This window comes from Ixodes scapularis, unplaced genomic scaffold (genome assembly GCF_016920785.2).
Source record: "Ixodes scapularis isolate PalLabHiFi unplaced genomic scaffold, ASM1692078v2 PGA_scaffold2__306_contigs__length_199485367, whole genome shotgun sequence".
In the NCBI taxonomy this organism is placed as follows: Eukaryota; Metazoa; Arthropoda; class Arachnida; order Ixodida; family Ixodidae; genus Ixodes; species Ixodes scapularis.
The window spans coordinates 120,620,228-120,643,508 of NW_024609857.1; the positions used below are offsets into that span (position 1 = coordinate 120,620,228).

At 46.3% G+C, this 23,281-nt stretch overlaps 1 protein-coding gene across 1 annotated transcript in view; it reads left to right on the forward strand.

Annotated features, from left to right (window-relative positions):
* The window catches only part of LOC8024614 (dnaJ homolog subfamily C member 13), a 160,013-nt gene that overhangs the window by 84,022 nt on the left and 52,710 nt on the right, over positions 1-23,281 (forward strand). The window contains 7 exon segments of the mRNA XM_040215655.3: positions 2,969-3,169; positions 4,551-4,699; positions 9,546-9,747; positions 12,379-12,491; positions 12,949-13,027; positions 21,157-21,292; positions 21,440-21,624. Coding sequence (XP_040071589.2) covers positions 2,969-3,169; positions 4,551-4,699; positions 9,546-9,747; positions 12,379-12,491; positions 12,949-13,027; positions 21,157-21,292; positions 21,440-21,624 — 1,065 coding nt within the window.

Below are 23,281 nucleotides of genomic sequence, written 5' to 3' on the forward strand. Positions count from 1 at the left end.
TCATGGCAGCACACCTCACAAACAGTGTTGCCTGTTGTAGTCTTTATGGCTCAGTCCTGCAAGAGCAACAAACAGAAACAAACAACAGCGACAAGCCTCAAAACTAGACTCTTTCGTGGTTTGACAGGCTTTGTAGAATAAAGGAGCTTAGGCTCAAACATGAGCAGCATGCACGCAAGGGTATCCTTTGGCAGGTTTTCAATCACTTGTGCTTAGTTCACGAGCACCAAAACGACTAAACTCCTGCCAAAGGAACCATCGCGAGCATGCTGCATGTGTTTGAGGCTTGTCGCTGTCGTTTGTTTCTGTTTGTCGCTCTAGCGGGACATTAGCCTACCGTAATATCCCGAGTCGTTGCCCATCTTTGAGTCATCGCATTTTGGCTGAATACCAATTTTCAAAAGATGCAGAGTGATTGCCCACCCCTACAAACACACCATTGCGGAGCGGACTCCGTGATCTGCGAATATTCATCCTTCCCGAATGATGCATCCACAGACCTTACAGTTGGAGGATGTCTGTGACAAAGTAGAACAAAGGAGGAAAAGACTCTTCTCTTTGTTTACGCATTTCCTTCCTGATCTCGACGACCCCGAAGTTGCAGTGCATGCGTGCGAAAAGAAAACGATGGAGATAACAGAATGAAACATTGTCTTGCTTACAAAGTAACCTATTCAGGGATTGCGAGGTCAGCGAACACCCCATGTCCTGGAATGTAACCGCTAAGAGTAAGGTCAAAGTTCGTCTCCACCAAAGTAAGGTCACCGCGAACCCGCTCTCACCCCCGGAACATCGCAACAGCAGTTTGGAAAGGTTATGCAGTGTTATAGACAAGGCCAACGAGCAAAAAGACATTTCCTCAAAAGCCTGCACGCAGACGTTTGTAGAGCGTCCCATTTCGAGCTCAGTGTTCCTGGTGCCGGCGCCTTAACCCGCATTGATTGCACGATGTGCACGGACGCACGCATGTATGCGCCAAGCCAGAAAGTTGCGCAAAAGTCTGCTCCTTGCTTGCGATTGACAGAGTGCCTGACTTGGTCCAACCTCAAAGAATATGCTAACACAATCACCGGCTTCCCCGCTTCTTCGGCATCGCTCTTCGTCGCTTCTATTGTCTGCTCGCTCTCTCACTCGTTGTGCCTGCTTGGTTGTTCTATTTTCTTGTTTACATTTTTTTTTTATTCACGAAGAGAACATAGCAGTGTTAGAAACATGCTTTCACGAAACTATGTTTGTGCTGTGTACTGATCGGCGGTGTTCATCGCACGTATGCAATTGGCAAACTTTGTGATAGTAAAACATTCTTTCATGAGCATTTCTTGCATAAAACAATGAAATTAATTTGAGATTCGAGTTTAATGTATCTCCTGTGCAGCCGCACCGAGACACGGCCACCCCACTTTTTTTTATGAATTTCAGGCGGCAGGGGGATGGGCGATGACTCTGAATATTACTGTAGTCAAACATGCCGTTCTACGGTTGCCAGCAGCTATTTCGTAAAGGGTCTATTGTAAAGAAAGAAGGAACAACAAAGGCAAAAGAATGAAGACGAGGCAGGACAGAGGGCTTTAAAAGACTTTGAAGAGGCTTTGCCAGCTGCAAAACTTAAAAGAAACAATGAGAAGAGAAACTGCAAAAGGAGGACATGGCGATGCTGACGCGGTGGTGCGGGTCTGGAAGGCTGAGACTTTAGTTAGTGACTGCTGCGCTCCTTATAAAACGTTATTACGCATATGACAATTTGGTAAATAAATCTAAATAAAACCAAATATTTTGTAACAGTTCATCATAACCGGGGCTCTCTTCACGGCTTTTGCACCAATTAAAACTTGTGTTTGGGCGAGTTGGTTCATACTGATTAAAAAGGTTAAAAAGCGCAACAAAACAAGGACAATAAAGACACAAAGACGACAGGACGGGCGCTAACTCGCAACTGATTTTATTAGAAAAAACACTCACTTTTATACACAAGATCATATGCCAAACCCACACTGCAACCAATCACCCCTCTCACAAGCAGTTAGTATCTAGAAACATTACTTCTTCCTGGAGCAAAAAGAGAGAAGGCATTCTAACGCATTTGTCATCTTTCCTTTTGATATAAAATGCCTCTATAATCTCTCTCTCGGTCTTGTCTTTTGATTTCTTTAAAAACTTTGTTTCAGCCAAAAGAGGCTTACAGTGAGCACATCGCCTGCAGTGGTCTACCAGGTGTCCACCCGCGTTGTTGCGCACAGAAAGATTATGCTCACGTGCCCTGTAGTTAAAACAGCGGCCGGGTTGTCCATTATAAACTTTTCCACAGCTTAATGGAATCTCGTATACAACATTGGTCACACTTTCAGTGTACTGTACAGCAGAAAAAAGCACGCTGTACAGTACACTGAATGTGTGACCAATGTTGTATACGAGATTCCATTAAGCTGTGGAAAAGTTTATAGTGGACAAACCGGCCACTGTTTTAACGACAGGGCACGTGAGCATAACCCTTCTGTGCGCAACAACGCGCGTAAACACCTGGCAGACCACTGGAGGCGATGTGCTCACTGTAAGCCTCTTTTGGCTGAAACAAAGTTTTTAAAGAAATCAAAAGACAAGACCGAGAGAGAGATTATAGAGGCATTTTATATCAAAAGGAAAGATGACAAATGCGTTAGAATGCCTTCTCTCTTTTTGCTCCAGGAAGAAGTAATGTTTCTAGATACTAACTGCTTGTGAGAGGGGTGATTGGTTGCAGTGTGGGTTTGGCATACGATCTTGTGTATAAAAGTGAGTGTTTTTTCTAATAAAATCAGTTGTGAGTTAGCGCCCGTCCTGTCGTCTTTGCGTCTTTATTGTCCTTGTTTTGTTGCGCTTTTTAACCATCTTTTGCACCACCCCAGCTCCGACGCCGCTGTGCCGGCTCGTATTGCCGCACCCCGTACGTGTCGTCGGTGCAGCGTGCAGAAACGGTTGCTTCCTCCTGCAGGTTCTGCTGACCTTCGACCCCGTGCTGGTGGAGAAGGTGGCAGTGCTTCTCCTGTCTGTGATGGAGGACAACCCTGCGGTGCAGCAGCTCTACACCACGGGCTTCTTCTTTTTCGTGTTGCTCTACACGGGCTCCAACCTGCTGGGCATCGGCCAGCTCCTGCACTACTCACACACCAGCCAGGCCTTCCGGCTGGACGAGGCAAGTCGTTCCCCGGGACTAGGGCGCCCGAATGCTTTTTCGACCGATGCGTTCACCGCACCCTAAAAAGTGGCATCTCGATTTTTGCCTGAGGACGTTGTAGACGCGTCACGTCGTGTCCGATCGTGACCTTGGTGGAGTCACAGCGGCGGTGGTGGACGTGGCTCACGCCTGTTCCACCGCAGGCCACTCTCCATTTTGACAGTCCACGGAAGCTTTGACTTCCGGAAGTGTGTAGAGATGCCACGACGACAGCGGCGCCTTCATTCTGTCGTGCTTTTTCCTGGAACTTCTATGCGCAAGCACCAAGGTCGCGGCATCCGACAGCACAACAGTCCGGCTTTTGCAACGTCATTTGTTGCCACTTCGGAACCTCTTTCGACGCATGGGTGGAAGAGCAGGCTAGACACTCCAGTTAAGGATGCGTTCCAAACACCTTACCGAAACGGTTGAGGGAAGTCTGGCTGCCGCGAAAGGCCCGGTCACGCGAGCGTTTTAAATATGTAGCATTTATCGGGCCAGCTCTTAACATTTTCATGTGCAAGCCTGGGACATAGCCTCAATGGTGCGTGCAGTGGCCAGTTGCACATATGAGGACTTCCCTCAGTGTGCGCTTAGGGACAGTAAGGCAAACTGCCTGCACCACTACGAAGGCTCTTGCTTGCAGGATTGTGTATCAGAAAAGCGAAGCAGGGGCGACAGCAGCGGGGGTAGCGAGCTGAAGTGGGAGAGGCGAGCCATGCGACTGCAAAATGAGAGCTCCAGGCACAGCAGCGATACGAAGCTAGCTGCCATTACACAGCGGTTGACTGACAGTTTGGGCACCAGTTCACGGACAATCCTTTTGGTGCAATGTGCAACGGGCGTGTGAGGCTTATTTCGGGTGGGCGAGATTCAAAGGTCTTCAAATGCTATGCGTTTACAATGCCTAAAGAGACGGACGTTTTTTTTTCGTTGAATAAGGGACATTGCTCTTTCTGTAATGTCTAATCTAATGTGTGTGAGACTCAGATAGTGCACAAAACTCTTATAGTACCGCATTTTTTGGTGTACAAGTCACGGCTTTTTCCCGGGATGTTCTCTGGGTTCATCTGGTACTGCAGTCTAATCTATGCGAGTTTTATTTTTCTAGTCAAGTACCAACTTAACCGTGAAAGATGTAGGACATATCCACATTTACGACAAAAAAAGAACGGCAGAGCACAATTCCTTCTTTTTTGCTGCACGCGGTGCAAGTCGTGTTCTATGTGGACAGCCCTTCACACCGAAGCATAGTTCTTTCAGTGACTAGCCAGGGGACAGGGGCTCCTGGTGAACACGTGCATTGTGGTGGGGTGATGGTGACTCGGTGGTGACTTGTCGGTAACCTGCCGTCGTGCAGGGCAGCACCTTGAGCCAGAGGAGCATCCTGGGCCAGATCCTGCCGGAGGCCATGGTCTGCTACTTAGAGAACCACGGGGCGGCCAAGTTTGCTGAGATCTTCCTCGGGGAGTTCGATACCCCGGAGGCCATCTGGAATGCCGAGATGAGGTGGGTGGACATCCTCAAAAGGGAGCTCTTTCCCCGGATGGGACGGGGTGGCCAGGGCATACCTCACCGCATAGTTTTTCAGCCGAGACGTTGGCTTCCATGACAAACATAAGGTGACAAAGACCGAGCTTGGAGGTAGCCAAGTGTGTCTGTGGTACAGCCCATCAATAACAAAAGTAGGAGTTTAGAAATATTCACAGTTTTTTGCCACAGTATGCGAAAAAGTGGCGGTGATAGTTATTGTTTCACATAGTGACGCATGCTTTTATGCATGTACACTTTTTATTTACTTGGTCCCACACTGCACGCATTTGCCAACGTCCCTGCCTAAGACTAAATCGATGCAGGTTATCTGTTGTGGGTTGCTTTACATCTGAGTACGCACAAGTCAAGTGTTGAGGAATGTGTAGCTGTGTCTTCCGACGCTGCCACCTGACAAGAACCAAGAGCACGCAGTTTGCCTGGGGTCTCGGGACGGTGCACGCACGACAGCACATAAAATGGAGTTTTCTGCCTGGCACAATGCCGACATCACGGATGCAGCTTGTGTTTGCTATATTGAGAGCTTGATATGATGGTCTGGCAGTTACAAAGAATAAGCTTGGCTTGAAACTTTTTTTTTTTTTTTTTTTTTTTTTCCGTATGGTAAAATCTTGAATGAACACCTGCTCTCGGATGGTCGCCTACTGTCAAAAGATTGCCTGCCCTGTTTTAGAGCGCAGCTCTTAGGCGCTCGTTTCCGGCTTGAGCGGCGTTGCCGTCACTGCGCAGTGTGTTATGGGACATTTCCCATGATGCAACGTGCGAGGAGAAGGAGGAAAGGGAAGATGGGAGGATAGGAGGGGAGGAGCTTGAAGAATGAGGGGAGGAGGAGGACGAGGAGGAGGAAGAGAAGGGAGGAGGAGTATACGCTCCCCTCAGTACCCTTCCCTCCTCCTCCCCAAGAGCTGCACTCTAATTCGGCGTTACAGGGAGTTGTGAACGGTTTTCATTTTTTTTCAGGCTAAATATTTGTGGGCAGAAACTACCGAAACATCACTTGTCCTGTCTTCATGCGATGTCCGACAAGACTCCATTTAGCTGTCACACTACCGGTTAAAACAGAATGCCATGGGGCTGCAAGTTGGCTAGTTAGAAATAAAGGTTGGCTGTGCCTCTAATAAGATTTTGTGCATTTCATTGTTCCATGACACAGCGTAGCATAAAATGCGGTAAGCATACTCGAAATAGAAGCTGTAAAAAGCGAATACTATTTAAGATTTCTCGTTTATCGTCGTCATCCTGTCTTCTTTGCCAATCCGCTCGGTCGTTCCCACTGTCAGAAGTGCACGCCAGCAATTGGCAATAAATGAAATTTCGCCAGGTGATATCCACCACCAAATTACACCTTTAGCGATAATTTGAGTGTCGATTTCTCCAGCCGATTTTACAGCGTGCCTCGGGAATCATGACACTCCATAAACTCCACTTATTATGCAAGATACTTTTTTTTTTTGTATTTGGGAGCTAATGAGGATTTGCCTTCCCACGCAAGATTTTTTTCTTTTTCTTTTTTAAGATTTGGGAGTTACTGAGGATTTGCCTTGTATAATGAGGTTCGCCTCGGACCTACATCGCCATGTCAAAGGGACGCAGGTTTGAAGTAGCAGTTGTGCCATCTGCCAAAGGGGGGGGGGGAGGGTTTTCAAAACTTTACTGTCTCAAGAAATCCTTATCTCCCTCAATTGACAGCCTAAGAACCTTTTCCGTAGGGGTGTGCAAATATTCAAAACTTCATATACTTCGCGAATAATGCTTGCTATTTTATTCAATTCAATTCGCTTCGCACTTTCTCTGTTCGAAGTATTCAAGTTCTTCAAATACTTGAAAACTACAAATAACGGTGAACTCGCTGAGTAGTGTCAACTTGCAGTCGAGTTCTCTGTCTTGTTTTTGGACTGTGCAGTATGTTTTCAAGCTTGGCAAATCCAAAAAGCCAACCTACCATAGAAGACCGTGCATCCGCCCATTCTACACTAAGTGCCCATACCCAAATTTGTAAGATCTGAGAAAATATGCACAGTACATTTATATGTAAAATTGATGACCAGACAAGCGTCCATCCCCCATTTTTTTGCGATTATCTCTAAATTTTGAGTGGGTGCTTGCCCGGTATTTTATGGTAAGTGCCTTTTTTTTTTTGTAGGAAGCACTGGAAAGTTACTTGCACGCGGTAGCGCGATCTGTCCTTTGCCTGCCCTGATGTGTGGATTGTGGAGTTGGCGAGGTGGTCGTGGTGCGAACGCTGCGATAGATTTGATGAAGGACTACGATTTGCAGCGGCAAGTGCATTGTCGTAAGCACAAACGCGACGGACGACACCACTGATTTTTATGTCTATTTGCTGGATCGCGTTTGACCTATGGACGGGAACGTGGCCACAGTCGGCCATCTTTTTGGTAGAGTTATTTTATCTCTAGCCATCGTGGTAATACGGCGGACAGCGCTATGGCGGCAGGCTACCATAAACATAGCCGTGGGTCTAGTACACTGTACCGTGGGTGATATTTCGTGCTTGATTGAAGTTGTTCCACGAAACAGATTCTTGAAACCCGGCGTGAACGGTTGCCCCATCTTTGAGGACCCGGCGAAAGTTTTACGAAAGCGCAGCTCGCCTCGAAAGCAGACCCCGTTCCGGCGTCTGCTTTCGACGCTTCTTTCCATGCGGCTATTGTTGCGTGCTGTGCTGCTTTTTCCCGGTGCTGCGATTTCGGGAAACTTTCACCGGGTCCTCTAAGATCGGGCTAACGTTCACGCCGGGTTTCATAAATATGTTTCGTCAAACTATTTCAGTCGAGCACAAAATATCACCCACGCTATTTTGATGGCAGCCTGCCACCACAACTGCCACAACGCTGTCTGCCATGGATGGATGATAGTGGCTGAACCAGCTGTACATTGGCAAGAGGTAACATAACTCTACCAAAAAGATGGCCGCCAGAGTGCCGCATTCGCGGAACCGGGCAAACGCAATCAGGCAATCATCATAGAGATCAGTGGACCACACTCACTACAGTCCTTTCTATAGCCACTACAGTGGCCAAGGTGCTATGGATTCGGATATGGATTTATAGCTCACCTCGGCTATCGGCGATATCTGGCTCGTGTTATTTTCCGCTTGATTTTCCGGTTCATCAGTTTGCCAGTATTTCTTTTGTTATTTATTTCTACTTGTTTTCACTGGTAAAAGTAAGACTTGCTCCCTCCAACAAAAAAAACAACAACATATTCTTTATTTTTTGCTTCTTTGTGGCACCCTCTATCAGCAGAATTATTTCACACGGAAAGAGACGGCGCAAAGTCAGTGCGGCTGCGCGGCGCGATCGCATGATTTTTAACTCTGCTGTCGCTTGCGACCCGCCTCCGCTTGTGTACTTCCGTTTTCATTCACATGGTTGCGTTCACCCGCGTAAAAAGAGATTGTAAAAGTCGGTGGAGCTGAGCGACGCGATCTTCGATTTTGTATTGTGGCTTGACAACCACTTGTTACTCTCATTTACGTTCTGTAACTGCACTTTGAATGGTGTTTTACTGACTGATATTTGATTTCATCTGTTTTAATGCAAAAGCATTAACTGTTCCATGGAGCGAACCGGCACTTTTTATCAATCACATGTGTGACATTTTTCTTATTGCAATATAAGTAATCTTTTCATAAGTGTTTGTTGAAAAAAACATTCTAGTTGTGTTTTGATTGAGCATTCTTGTTTAATGCTCATCAAGTTAAAAATATGTTGAAAAAATTTTCTTATTAGAAACTATTATTTATATTCGAAAATATTAGGGTTGCACGAATATTCAAAATTTCGAATAGTAGTTATAAATAATACACTATTCGATATTCGCTTCGAAAAGAACTGCACTATTCGCGTTTTTCGAAGTGTTGATTACGGCGGGTTAGCCCCGTTAAGTGCGCTTCTCACCAAGCACCGGTGCGCTGCGGAGAAGCAAAACCCGCGGAAGTGAGCTTCGCGGGTGTTGCTTCTCCACATTACATCGGTGCTTGCTAAGAAGCGCACTTAACGGTGCACCCGTGCCGACTGTATTTGAAAATGAATGGAAACTTTGTGAATGTGTATATCTACATTGTAGTAAAAGTTTCAAAATTAAGCTTTTACGGAAGAGTATACTATGTTAGGCAGAGATGCTTTTACAACCTGTGTTCATCATGCGCGACTCATTCTTTTTTAACTTAAGATTAAAGAAAATATTTTATATATCAAGATTTGAAAATTCACCCAAGTGGTATGTCAAGTCCGTCGTTTATATAGATAGAGAAATATAGATAGATTAAGCTTAGCTTATGAATGAAAAAGTGGAATAACCTTTGCAGGTTTAGCTGGGTTTTCGTCTAAGCATTACGCAATGGTAGTGAAAGTCGTGGAAAAACTATTCGATATTCGAATCGAAAATGTTCGGCCAAAAGCACTATTCGCTTCGGACTCAAAATCCACTATTCGCACAAGACTAGAAAATATTCTATTTGATTTTATTCGTAACCTTTATTATTCGATTCGATTCGAAAGATTTTGATATTCGCACACCTCTACTTTTCCGGTCTTGGCACTGATGCAGTAAAATGTTGTAGAAGCCAATGTGCCTTGTAAACATTAATTCACATGTTAGGGAGTGTTTGGGTCATAGCTCCGCTTGAGTGGATGGCCGAGGACTTTAAAAACAGCTCTCAACTCGAAGAACACTTTACTTAGAAGCGTCAAGGAAATCCAGGCACTCGGGGAGCTCCTGGGGTTATTCTGGCGATCCTAGTTTGAGAGCCTGTGTGCTAGGGGGCGTGGGCCGTGTGCAGGCGCTTCATGATGGAGAAGATTGCCAGCCACCTGGGGGACTTCACTCCCCGGCTCAAGTCAAACACCCGGGCCCAGTACGAGTACTGCCCCATCCCGGCGGTGCGCTACCCGCAGCTGCAGCACGAGCTCTTCTGCAACATCTATTACCTGCGCCACCTGTGCGACACCGACCGCTTCCCGGACTGGCCCATAGCAGAGCCTGTGAGTTCACAACGCTCGTTTTGATGGAGTGCACTGGACGTCTTGACCGAGCCGACTCTAGAGTAACTCCAGAGTTACTCTAGAATTACACTCCGGAGTAACGACGTTTCGGCCATCTTGGGGTTTAGATTCACTGTTGCCAGTTTTCTGCAACCTTGAGACTTTTTGAGGCTTGCTGAAGTTCCCTTGGACAAAAAATGTTTGATAATTCTTGATCTAGAGAGTTTCAGAAAGTTTCATTTGTTTACTCTGCATAGTTATTTTTTATAAATTATTATGGGGTCTATCAATGCTAAAGTAAAGGTAGAGGTTCAAACACTTTGAACGAGTTTTTATTTTTTTCGGTTCATTTTTTTATATAAATGTCACTTCAGGAAAACTATTGTTTGGTAACGGGACAAAAGGAAAGGCTCACTCACTGTTTTTCCTAACTGGAATTTAATGGGCAATAATGCAACTGTGGCATTGTATACTATTTTCCTTTGTGGATGTCTTTTTTAAAAGATGTTCAGATTTTGTCAATGACATAAGAGGCAAACAGTTTATTAGATTTTTCAGCACAATGTTAGCATAATATAAATTCCTTTCTGGGAATTTTATTTTCACAGTGGCACCCTCCAGGCATTCTGCTGTGTATCTAGTGAAAAAAAAAAAAACGTTGGATATTCAGTTTTTTAATGATAGCTTTCCTAAACAATGTCAGTCTACTTTAGATAGAAACGACTATAATATCTTTCAGAATTTTTGTACACAGATGAAACTTTGCACTGCATTTTGCCTCGCAACTGCCAGTACATGTGATTAATGTAATTTATATTAAGCTGAAGGTTTAAAATTTGACCCCTTGGGTAGCATCCTCCCCTAATACTTCCTTGTAGGGGGGGGGGGTACTTGCATACCCCCCCCCCCCCTACAAAAAGGAGATGTAGTATTAAATAAATAAATGGCAGCTACACTTTCCCGTCGTCCAGAAACACTAAGACAGTCCGTGGCAAAGCATAAAGATGTCGACCGAGCTTTCTGACACTGTTCCTAAAGATGAAGAAGTCGCATTTTCTAATCGTAACGATTGCCACTCGACCCTTTGGAATAATACCAAAAGGCTGCATGCAAGGTCCTATGCTTGGCCCTGCAATGTTTTTTTTTTCCTGTGATACCGAAGAGAGCGAGAGGGGTAATGCTGGAGCTAGAGTTTCTCAATAACCTATGCTACAAGGCAATGACACTTCAGCCGTCTCGTTGCTTAAAATCACCATTGCCAGTTGTCCGAAGCTTTATCTGAAATCATAGAAAACACTTTTCTGTACTCCAGAAATGTTGAAACAGTCCGCGAGAGAGCAAATCGGTATCGCGCGAGCTTCTTGACACCGCATCTATAGCTCAGGAAGTTGCACTTTCAAACCGCAGTGCACTTTCAGACCGCAACCGTCGCCAGTTGTGCCCGCTCTGCAGTAGGCAACAATATGGCAGTGCCCACGAGGTATTTGGGGAATAGCGTGTCGATACTTTAAGTATACCCCATTTAGTGGCTGTGTTTTACTTTGTTTCCAAGCAGCCATGATTGAAAATCTGTGTCGACGTGTTTCTCGCCCAGACAGTTAAAACCTGCTGCTGCTTAGTGAACACAAATTAAGGTCAACTTGTTTGTTGTTGCATTCGACAGACAGCGCCACCTATATCTTTTGCTAAAATTGACACGCATTTAACTTCACGCGGTGCACATTGGAAGAAAGTGTAGTGTGTTTTCCAATATGCTTTCCCAATAAACGGTCGACTGCCTCACTTTGAAGAACGATTCTGAAGGAAGCAATTGGCAGAGGTCGGGGCAAGTGGGAGCAATGTCTGACGAGTGCCACCATCAACCCCCTTGCATTGCCCCAGTTCTGTCAAATTCTTGACGGGGAGTTTTGCCAGGTGAGACTTTCACTGACAGGTGATGGCACTACTCGTAACAAAATGCTAGGGGGACTCCATGTTTCTTTGTTAGTGACAGGGGTTCTCAAAGTTTTCTAAATCAAATAGTGCCACGTCATTCCTGGCTTCCCCAGGGCAATGGAAAGTCGCAACATGCAGGCCCTTTCGACAGTGCCCAAGCTATGAATGACACAGTGCCCTTCGGCTCGAAGCAGCATTTACACGCCCCTCTTTAGTGGGCACGGGTCCACAGACCAAATCCTTCAGCCTTTCGACTTTCGTGAAGAAGGAAGACCAGCGGAGCTGTACTCTATACACTGTGTGCTTCTTCCTCATCATCTGTTTTTCGCGCTGTTTCCTACGATGAATTCTCACCAGTGCGCCCAACTATCTATTCTTCTATTTAGCTGGAAAGGTTGGCACCATCTACGAGCGACGTCGGAAACCATACTGGTTGTGTGCTTGTGTGCTTGCGGCTGTCGCTTATAGATGGTGGTAGCTGTCCAGGCAAGGTTGTGTCGACATACCAAACATGATCCTGGGGAACCTAGCCCTTAACAGCTCTGCTGTAAAAAGGCCAACAAAGATTTGCTTTGTTAGTCGTGGCTACGGCAGCTGCGTGTATGCAGATGCAAATAAAATTATTTGAAATGATTTGAATTTGAGTGCGACTCTGCACCGTGACTCGCAAGTGTGACATTGGTTGCATCTGCGCAGGTGGTTCTGCTGCGTGAGGTTCTGGCACGCTGGCGCCAGGAGCTGGAGCGGAAGCCCCCCGAGCTGTCCCTGGAGGACGCCTGCCGCACCCTGAAGCTGTCTGCTGACGACAGGTGGGCGGGGCAGATGCCGACACGACCAGTAGGACACTATACAGGTTGTGATTGCGATGAAACGAGACGCTTCCCTATTCCCTTTATGAATCGTTTTCCGTTTGGGAAGTTGTCAACAAAAAAAACGTAGGCATTTCTTTTTATTATTAAAAGCATGTCTCTCAATTTGCTAGCGTAGCCGAAAGTGTTTTTTTGGGGAACTAACCTAAGCCATAAAAATTCTGTAAAAGAAACACAAAAAAGACCGCCGATGTTGTATTCACGTTAACTGTATTGTGCCGTGTACTTTGTAACTGTCCTGTTTGCACCAAAGCTGCCAAATAGTATTACATTGCTCGTTCCTAGTACCACAAACTGAAGAAGGCAGAGGGTCAATTGTGAGTTGCCGGGGCCCCTTCCGAATAGTCCGGAAAGGAAGGGCCACGTAGGTGAAGAGAAATTGCCCGCTCTGCCCTAGGTCGGATGACAACAAGATCCGGCGTGCCTACTTTCGGCTGGCCCAGAAGTACCATCCGGACAAGAACCCAGACGGCAGGGTGAGTCCCGCGGCATTGTCTGTAGACGTAACGACAGTGCCGGGAAAACACCAGGGGCCAAGAACAACATGCACATTCCTGGATCCTTAGGTTTTTTTTGGCATTGCTGATATATTGGATCTATCGTAAAATACTGAGCATCCGCCCATTCCACAATAAGTGCCCACACTTCAATTTTTGTAACATTTAGAAAAGAAACAGAAAACATATCTTCACATATTGTTGACCTAAGAAGCAACCATCCCCCAGTTTCACATTATTTTCTCAATTTTGAGTATGCGCTTGCCCAGGATTTTACGGTATACATATGACAGGCTCTAGACTTCCCAGTTTTAACTGACAAACATCTGTCTGTGTCAAAAATACAAAATCGATTTGAACCGAAAAATACCGATGAATACCGTATTTACTCGCAGAATGAACGCACTTTTTTTCCCCAAAAATCGATGCAAAGTTAGGGGGGGGCGTTCATTACGCGAAGTAAAATTTTTGTGTCAGTATTTACTCGCATAATGAATGAACCTTTTATCCTGAAAAATCGAAGTAAATTCTTATCTCTTTGTGCGCGGCGCCCGACCCCGTAACCAAACTAAACTGTGCAAAAAAAAAAAACAACTCGTTTTCTTGTCCTCTTAGTTTCTTTTTTTTTTTTTTGCCGCCTCTCGCAAGCTTTTTTTTTTTTTTTTTTGCTTAGGCGTTGCTTAGGCGAAGGCTCTCCGCTTAACTTTCTTAGGGAGTTTTCGTAGATCGTTTTCGCCGTCCCGCAACGGCTCTCCGCAACCCGCTACGATAGCGGGAACTCTACAGTCAAGGCCATCGGCGCGCAGGCGCAGTAGCGGCATCTTCGTTGCGGAGGGCTTAGCGGAGGGGGAAACGCGGTCTGCGGAAACCATAGAGATCATATACTAAATCTAGAGGAAAAGGTCCGCCATTTTCCCATACATTCTGGCTGCCGCAAGCGGCGGACCATGCAGGCAGACCCTCTGGGTCCCAAACACGGTTACATCATCAGAGCAGTTTCGTGAACTTCAACAATCCACGAACTTACCGGTGGAAAAATACTCGCGGTCCTTTCGAAGGTTTCTTTTTGCATAGCGCGCAGATGTACGGCCTCGCGTTAACGCTAAACTAAACCATATATTCGGCTTCGCTGGTGGGGCGCGGCTGGGCGCGGTTGAGGAATACGAAACTGCGCAACCACCAGATTTCCGAGATTTCGACAGAAGGGAAGTTAATGCAGCGTAATGACTTTATTGCTTTTTATAAGCGTTAGAATAGCTCAGAATTTAGTTTACAACGTTAAATTATCACTGTTTATATTGCTGAGAGTTTACACTCTTCGCGTTTACCGCGTTTACCATGGCAACGTTGCTTTCTTTCTCTCGTGTTCTGTCGCTCTCTTTCGCGATCGTTCACTCGGGACCCAGGATGTCGGCGCACGGGATTTGCCACTCCTCCTCACCCACCTTTACCCCCCTGGCGGAAACTCCCTCTTATCTCTTTGCGCGCGGCGCGCGACGCACGACCCTTCCTAACCAAACTGCGCCGTGCAAAAAGGAAAAAAAAAAAAAAAAAAAAAAAAAAAACCTCCTTTTTTTTTTTTTTTTTTAGTTCGTGGATTGTTTTATTTTTTTTTCTTTCTGCCGCCTTTCGCAAGCTGTTTCGTTTGCTTAGAGGGCTTCTCCGCTCCTCTTTCTTACCTCCTTGTGCGCGGCGCGCGGCCCCCCGTAACCAAACTCCGCTGTGCAAATAAAAAAGAAAAAAAAAAAGCTCTTTGTTTTTTTCTTAGTTCTGCGGGTTTTTTTTTTTTTTTTCTTTTTGCCGCCTTTCGCAAGCTGTTTCGTTCCTTAGAGCGCTTCTCCGCTTCTCTTTCTTACCTCCTTGCGCGCGGCGGCGCGCGAACCCAAAATCCAGACTGCGCTGTGCAAAAAAAAAAAAAAAAAAAGCTCCTCTTTGTTTTTGTTTTCTTGCTTCCGTTGGACCTTTGCGAATTTTTTTTAACGCCTTTTGCATTGCAAGGCGTTTTGTTCGCCCACGCTGCCCATGCATTCGCGACCTCGCTGCACCAGGAAAAAAAAGTGCGTTCATTTCGCGCGCATGGGGGGAGGTGGTCAAAATTTTGACGTCCAAGTTGGGGGTGCGTTTATTACGCGAGTGAAAAAAAAGTCGAAATTTTGAGAGCCGACTTGGGGGGTGCGTTCATTACGCGAGTGCGTTCATTGTGCGAGTAAATACGGTAAACGTTGGTGTCAAAAATGCAAAATGTAAAACACTGGTTTCTGATAATTTTTGCTCCAGCTAGGGATATTCTTGTCAAAGCCCTCCCTTCATAGACCTCAACTCGATTCTTCATTAGAGTTTTAATGCAAAAGAATTAACTGTCCCATGGAGCGAAGCAGGCGTTGTCTGTAGCAGCAAAATGAGCCATGAATTCCCATTGGCTACGACACGTCATATGGCTCCATAGCAACGGTGTCATTGTTGCTAAAGGGCCAGCCGAACTGCTTGTAGCGCAGCGGGAGGGGGGGATGCGGGTATGCGCTGGCCTGACATTAGGCTTATCGTTAGGCTTTAAGGTCTAACATTGTCAAGCAGTATGCACAGCTGTTTGACGTGAGGAAGGCACGTGGATATGTGTCCCCCCCTCACGTCATCAAGCACGTGGCGCTCAATCGTGCACTCAAGGACGACACCGTCTTTGGCGTCGTCTCTGAGGTTGTTCTAGACATTGTTCTCTGGACGTTGTCTTTGAGGTCGTCCTAGAGGTCCTCTCGATGTCATCCTAGAGGTAGTTTTCTCGACGTCATCCTAGACGTCGCCCTAGAGGTCATCCTAGATGCCGTTGACGTCGTCCTAAATATCGTCTTCTAGGCGTCATTCTCACATCATCCTAGACGTCGTCCTTGAGGCGTCGTTCTTGACGTTGTCCTAGACATCATCCTTAAGGTCATCCTATAGGTCCTCCTAGAAGTCGTCCTAGACGCCATCCTTGAGGTCGTCCTCGGCGTTGTCCTACACGTCATCCTAAACTTTAATAAGTGTAGAAACATTACTCGAAAACATTTCACCTGCGGGACTATAATGCTTTCGCCGTCCTACACGTAAGCAGTTTTAATTGTACTCCATTTTTCACTGATAATCACTGTTTTTAACATCCATCCAAAATAGATTATTGAAATACAGCTTTATTTAAAAGACGAATGAATGCCGCACAGTATCCGTCGATTTATAAACAAACACCAGAAAGTCTACGGCCTATAAATGACGAACTAGCCAAATTTCCTGTCACATTACAATGCCATAGATGCGCACAGCCATCACTTAGGTAACAAATTCGTAGTGCTGGATTTTCAGTGTCACCTACAGGTACCCAAAGCAGTGACTAAATGCTTGTAGTGCATCTGCATTCAACTGAGGCTAGTGATTTCACTGATTGAACACGAGTGCTGAAGCTGAAGTCCAATGCTGAAGCAGCATTTGTGTCCAATCTCTTCTTCATGTAGCTGTAGGCGATGTAAAAAATTCACCGCTTCAGCCTTATTTTCTAGGAGGTGCAGGGCAAGCGTGCTCGCACATATGGTGGGAGAGTGTGCAGGAGACAGCAGGGCACAGAACAAGCCCATATTTTGGGGGAAATGAGGAGTTGCAAAATAGCAAGGTCAAAGCTGGGCTGTGCAACTGCAAGAGGTGCAAACTATATGTCCCACTCTCGTCGGAGTGTTAGCTTCGGCAGGGTTTTATTAATGCAGAAAGGCATTCTTGCTGAAGCTTACTGATTTAGCCTTGAAACGTGAAGTGTGCCATGATTAAACAGAGTTGACCGGCTGCCAAACACCCGTGCCGCATGCACCGCTGGCCACATGATGCAACTGTGAAAGAAAAAAAAAGTGACAGGAGATTGGGCCCTGAGATGCTTGAGAAGACTTTGTCTGCTCTTACAACTTTGCAAACAAGAAAACAAAGCTATAAAAGAAGAATGAAAGACGTTTACAATTCTCTGTAATGCCGAATTAGAGCATAGCTCTTGAGGAGGAGGAGGAGGGGAGGGTATGCCCTCCTACCCCCCGGTAACCTCCCCTTCTCCTCTCCTGCTCCCCCCATTTAGCAGGAAATTTGCCAACATTTTCCTGCTAAATTTAGTAAGAAATTTAGCAAATATTTCCTAGCCAAATTTAGTGGGGAAACTGAATTGGTGTTAAGGTCTTGTGACGTCAATTTTCCTGCTACATTTAGCAAGGAAATTTTTCCGCTAAAATTAGCGGAAAAGTTTTTCTGCTAAATTTGACGTGATGTCAGATTCATTCACGTGATGTCACATGTGACGTCACGTGTGATGTCACGATGGTAAAATTTTCCGCTAAATTTAACGTAGGAATTTTCCCGCTAAATTTAATGCAATAATTTTCCCCGGGTTGAATAGCGTCATGTGTGATGTCACACGTGACGTTCCGTGTAATGTTGCGAGGGTAAAATTTTCCCGCTAAATTTTCTACCAAATTTAGCAGGAAAATTTTACCATCGCATAATGGGAAACGTTCCATAATGCAACGCACGCTTACGCCGTCAGTGACAGCAGCGCCGCTCGACTCGGAAACGGGCGCCTAAGAGCTGCGCTCTAAAAGGAGCATGTGGTGACACTAGACACGGCGTCACATGCCTGGAAGGCCGAGACTGGAATTGGCATGCACAGTGTTCTTCATAAAACGCAATTCTGCAAATGACTGTTCAATTTAAATATTGACGAAATTCAACCGCAAATTTTTCAGAGGTGCTACGCACAATGATGTTCGCACCGTCTAGGAACAAAATTTGTGCCACATTCCCTTGTGCAACGTCACCAAGAGGCAACGCACAATTTATTGTGTTTTTGCCCTCCCCCCCAACTAACGGTAAACGTCCGGCCTCTGGCTATGACATACACGTTAGTATTTCTTCTTTTGCGAGCCTTCTTTCTCTCTCCTTCTCTCTTGCCTTTGCCATGATGGTGCAGGAAAGGAGCAATTATTTATAGATGCTTTCAGTGAGTCAGTTACTCTAGCTGCCACCAGTTGGCAGCGCGCGCTTTCCGGGCCGCCATAGCCGACCTTCTGTTTCTCGCCGTTGCTCCGCGTTGTGTGCTGCACACGCCACTACCGGAGCTTTGTTTTCGTGTTCTTTTACATTCCGCGTTGAAATCTTGTGTTTCCTTTAGGTCTTTTTGATATTTAGGACTTTCATTTAATCATTTTATATTTATATTTTGACATTGCTCTTGTATTTTCTTATTTATGGAATGGAATCGGTCAGCGAATGGGTCGACGATACAAGATTATGAGGCTTCAATGACCGTTTAAGTTCATCCCAATCTTACGTTTTTGTCGCTAATTAAGGGCAGTCAACACTATTGCGACATATGTCAATTGCAACTGACGCAGACGGCTGTCACAGTCGTGCATCTCGCTGCATGTGCGTGCTCATTCCAAAAAGCCGACCCGCATGTAAGTGATTTAGCGTGCGACAAGACGAGCGATGGAGATTTCTTACTGTCGCCCGTCGTATCGCTCGGTTTTGGGATTTCTAGAGAACGTCGCTCACCGTCTTGGTTGCTTGCTCCGTCGCTTCCATGCGGTTTGCCTCGTCGCGCGACTGACTGAGTGACAGCGAAGAGGGTCGCCGTCGCTTATCTGGTCACTCGCCAAATCACAAGCGGCTTATACTCAATTAATTTTTATGCACACAGCATTTAACCATTGGAGCCTCAATATTAAGTATAAACCGCATGCAAGCGATTCGGCGAGCAACGAGACAAGCGACGGTGACCCGCTTCGCTGTCGCTTGGGCAGTCGCGCGACGAGGCAAACCGCGTGGAATCGACGGGAGCATGCGACCAAGACGGTGAGCGAGGTTTTCTAGAAACCCAAAAAACCGAGCGATCCAACAGGCAACAGTGAGAAATCTTTGTCGCTGACTCTCGTCGTTGTCGATGGTTGAGACTATATATACCGGAACACGTTTTCAATAAAATTCAGTTGAAAGTTGCGCCTTGTTGTGTCCTCTTCTCTGCTTTTGTCCTTGTCTTTGTTGCGCACAAGATTGTATAAGAGGTCGTTGTCGCCGTCGCTCGTCTCGTCGCAGGCTCAATCGCTGATATGCGGGTCGGCTTTACGGAAACGAGCGCGCACATGCAACGAGAAGCATGACTGGATAGCCTTACTGCGTCAGTTGAAATTTGCATTTGCCGCAATGGTTTTGACTGCCCTTAATTAGCGAGAAAAACGTTAAAACGGGATGAACTGACATGGTCTCTGAAGCTACAGTGTAGACCGCATATAACGTATGTCGCGGGAGTCGCGAAAATCCGCACTATAAGTGGTACCGCACTATAACCAAAACATCAATTTTTCAGCCCAAAATACATGCCATGAGACAACTTGCCGTCGTAAAAGAATTTATTTTATGTTAGATGAAAAATAAAGCTTAGTTTGAGGAAAGTCTTTATTTCACCAGACTAGTACAGTTCTGTCTCAAGTGTGTCACACATTTTGAAAGAAATGAGCGGCTTTTGCCTGGCGCAGCCTTTTAACGGCGTCGCGAGTTGCGGACGGACGTTGCGAGCGGTCAGGATTGCTAACCCTAATCACTTTTCTTTGGAGATGAAAACGCGTGAAAATTCGCATCCTTCATACGGTACGCGCCAGTAATACCTTCCACTTGAGCACACGCATGAAATGCGCCAAATAAGAAATCCGGACGATGTAATACCTTCCACTTGAGCACACGCATGAAATGCGCCAAATAAGAAATCCGGGCGATGTTCGAGGACACAAATGCTTAGAAATCACCGCTGTAGTCGAAGTAAACAAACACGACGACACGGGCGTTTCTGCCGTCTTGAGAGCGCCGCCACGACATCGCTGCACGAGTAGGTGAATCTTCCCTTTTAGTACGTGCTGGGTTATCATAGCGACACACAACGAAAATTCACAGTCAAGGATAGCGCTTTTACGCAGAACGATGAGATGAACGCCGTCTACGACGACGATTACAACTGACGCCATGTTTGCGGATAGAAGTGATAGAAGCAGCCGGCCCGCGACCGGCATGCAACGCACGCGAACACTTCTCCTCGATCGTTTCTTTGTTTCCGCTGCGTGGAAACAAAGAAACAAATAACCGCACCTGTCGGTGCGGTTATTTGTTTCTTTGTTTCCACGCAGCGGAAGGGCGGAGGGACGCACGCACGTGAACGACACGTGCGTGCGTCCCTACTGAAGCCTCTCTCTTCGCTTCTCCCCACTTCTTCGAGCAACATCCTCGCCCCGCGCCATCAGCGCCGTTATCTAGTGTCGCACAGGGAAGCGTGCTCGCTGCTCCGGTCGTCGGCGCGGTCGGCGGGCTGTGCCAAAAACCGCACTATAACCGGTATTTCCCTTCGCGCGCCTGCATTTTAAGCATATGTAAATGCATGGAGTTCTATGGGAGGCGAACCAGTGGTTTAAAAATACCGCGTTATACCCTTTCCTGAACTATAAGCGGTTACGTTGTAAGAGGTCTATACTGTATAATCTTGTATCGTCGATCCATTCGCTGTCCGATTCCATTTAATAAATAAGAAAATACAAGAGCTATGTTTAAATATAGGTATCAAAATGATTAAGTGAAAGCCCGAAATATCGAAAAGACCTAAAGAAAACACACGATTTCAACGCGGACCGTAAAAGAACGCGAAAACAAAGCTCTGGTAGTGGCCGATACAGCACACAACGCGGAGGAATGGCGAGAAACTGAAGGTCGGCTATGGCGGCAGGGTCACGTGACGTCAAGATGGCGATGCCCATGAAACGTTTCCTGAAAGGTTCTATATCTAAAATATTAGAATGAAGAAAGCAATGTTACAAACATTTTCGTTGGCCCCGCAGAATTGTTTTTAAAAATTTTTGCAGCATCGGCTTATGAAGGTTTTTGCATCATAAAGTGAATCCTCGTGTGTTTGTCAATCACTTTCTGCATAGGTAAGTTTTCAAATGGGAGTTTGTTGGGGTCTCAAGGACGATAGTGAAAGACGGTAACAATAGTGAAGGACAATTCTACTGTGACCTTGATAACTGTTAATGGGAATTTACTGTGAACCGTTTCGTGTCCTGGCGCAGGAGGCCTTTGAGCAAGTGAACAAGGCGTACGAGTTCCTCTCGGACAAGTCACAACGGCGCTCGGAGGGTCCGGACCCAGTGAACCTGCAGCTGATCCTTAAAACGCAGGCCATCCTGTTCAGCAGACACGGCACGGGTGAGGCCCCTGGGACACAAGTCGCTCCTTTGGGCTGTTTGCTTGCCGGACGTGTGTGTCCGGCGTTTCTTTGAAAATTTGAATATGCGGACAATCCTACATGACACCTTTTTCTCTAGATTATGACATTAGCTCTCTGTTGTGCAGAGCTGGGTCCGTACAAGTATGCCGGCTATGGGCTGCTGATCCAGACACTGGAGGCGGAGGTAGACGACCCCCAACTGCTAAGCAAGGCCACGCCCCTCCTGGGAGTGGCCACCGAGGCCTGTCTGCACACACTGCGCTGCTCGCCCCTCAACGTAGAGGAGCTGCGCAGGGAAGGCGGACTCCAGGTATGCCCTGGTCTCCAGCGGCCCGCTTTCCAAAGCATGTCGCTTCTGCACTAAATTTTCCTTTGCTTTGCTCGTGCGGCCTGTTTTTGACAAGGTGTGGTGTGGCGGTTGAATTAGCCGAATAATGATATAATACAGTGGTTCTCAAATGGGGGTCCGTGGACCCTTTGGGGTCTGCGAAGGCATTTTAGGGGTCCGCGAAGCCCTGCCTCGTCAGCCAAGCCTGGCAATAAAAGTTGCTTTTTATGCCATTAAGAAGAAAAGCTCCAATTTTGGGTGAGTTTTCTCGTGTGTATGTCAGTGAGGGAAGTCTGCTTCACACCAGCCCTTACTTGTATCCATATACTAAATCATTATCATAACTAACCTATACCTTTTCCTACCCCTCACCACAAACGGGGTCCTTCATCATCTCCGCCGATCCACAAGGGGTCCACGAAACATCGATGGCTGAGAAACACTGATATAATATAATAGTATTTTAATGCCCCCATCTTTTGCCTCTGCAAGTTTCAGTATCTCTCGACTTATCACTGTTCAGAGGCCGGAGCCTAAACTTGATGTTCCTGTGCTAGTGGGGACCAAAGTTTCTTCATGAACTGTTGTTTGCACTAGCACGCTTTCGAGTATTGTTGACCTAACCTCTGTCGTGCTTTTGTCTCCCCCTTGTCATTCCGGTTGTATAGAATTAATTTTTTTATTGAATTTTATTTCTATGTACTATGTTATTTCTGCTTGTCTCTGACACTCTGCAAACATGCAAAACAAAGAAAGTTACCTTTTTGGGGTTGGGGGGGGGGGGGGGAGGGGAGGAGGAGGAGGAGGAGGAGGAGGAGGAGGAGGAGGAGGAGGAGGAGGAGGGAGGAGAGGAGAGGAGGGAGGGAGGGAGGGAGGGAGGGAGGGAGGGAGGGAGGGAGGGAGGAGGAGGAAGGAGGGAGGAGGGAGGGAGGAAGGGAGGGGTATAGAAATTATTTTCAAAACAAAACATTGTCTGCTTATCAGAAATTGCCACTGAAAATTTTCCCGGTTCCTAAAATAAGTCTGCGAAAGGCAGAAAACTTTAAAAATGTATTCTACTTCTATAAAATGTTTTTTTGCCTGTTAAACAATAGCAGACAAGAATCAGTACCCAGCCCCCACATGTCAAGAAAAAAGAATGGGTGAAACAGCTTGTTTCTGTTTTGTGGCAAACGAGTATGTAGCAATCCCCTGGCTTCAATCTGCGCCCTTTGAAAATTGCGAGCGCCTATCCCTAGGTAAGCTCCTTACTGACAGCCGGCGCCACTACCGTTTTGCTGTCACCACTCCAAAACGAAAACAAATTTGACATTCGTGTTTTAGACACTGTAATCTCGGTCTGCCTTCGAGGTATAGTGGCACTTGTTCACGTCGTAGATGAGAAGTTTAACCAGTGCAGTACAGTTGAACCTCGATTTATCGAAACCCGATTTTACGAATTTCTCGATTTGACAAACAAATTTGGATTCCCCGCGTAGCCTATGCGCTTGGTCTCCCTTGCTCGATTTTACGAGGGACCCGATTTAACGAAATAATTAGCGGGTCCCGGTGACTTCGTTAAAACGAGGTCCAACTGTACCACTGCTAGCCCGAGGTCGTGCACCACGCAGTAGTTATACATGACTGCACGTTGGTACGA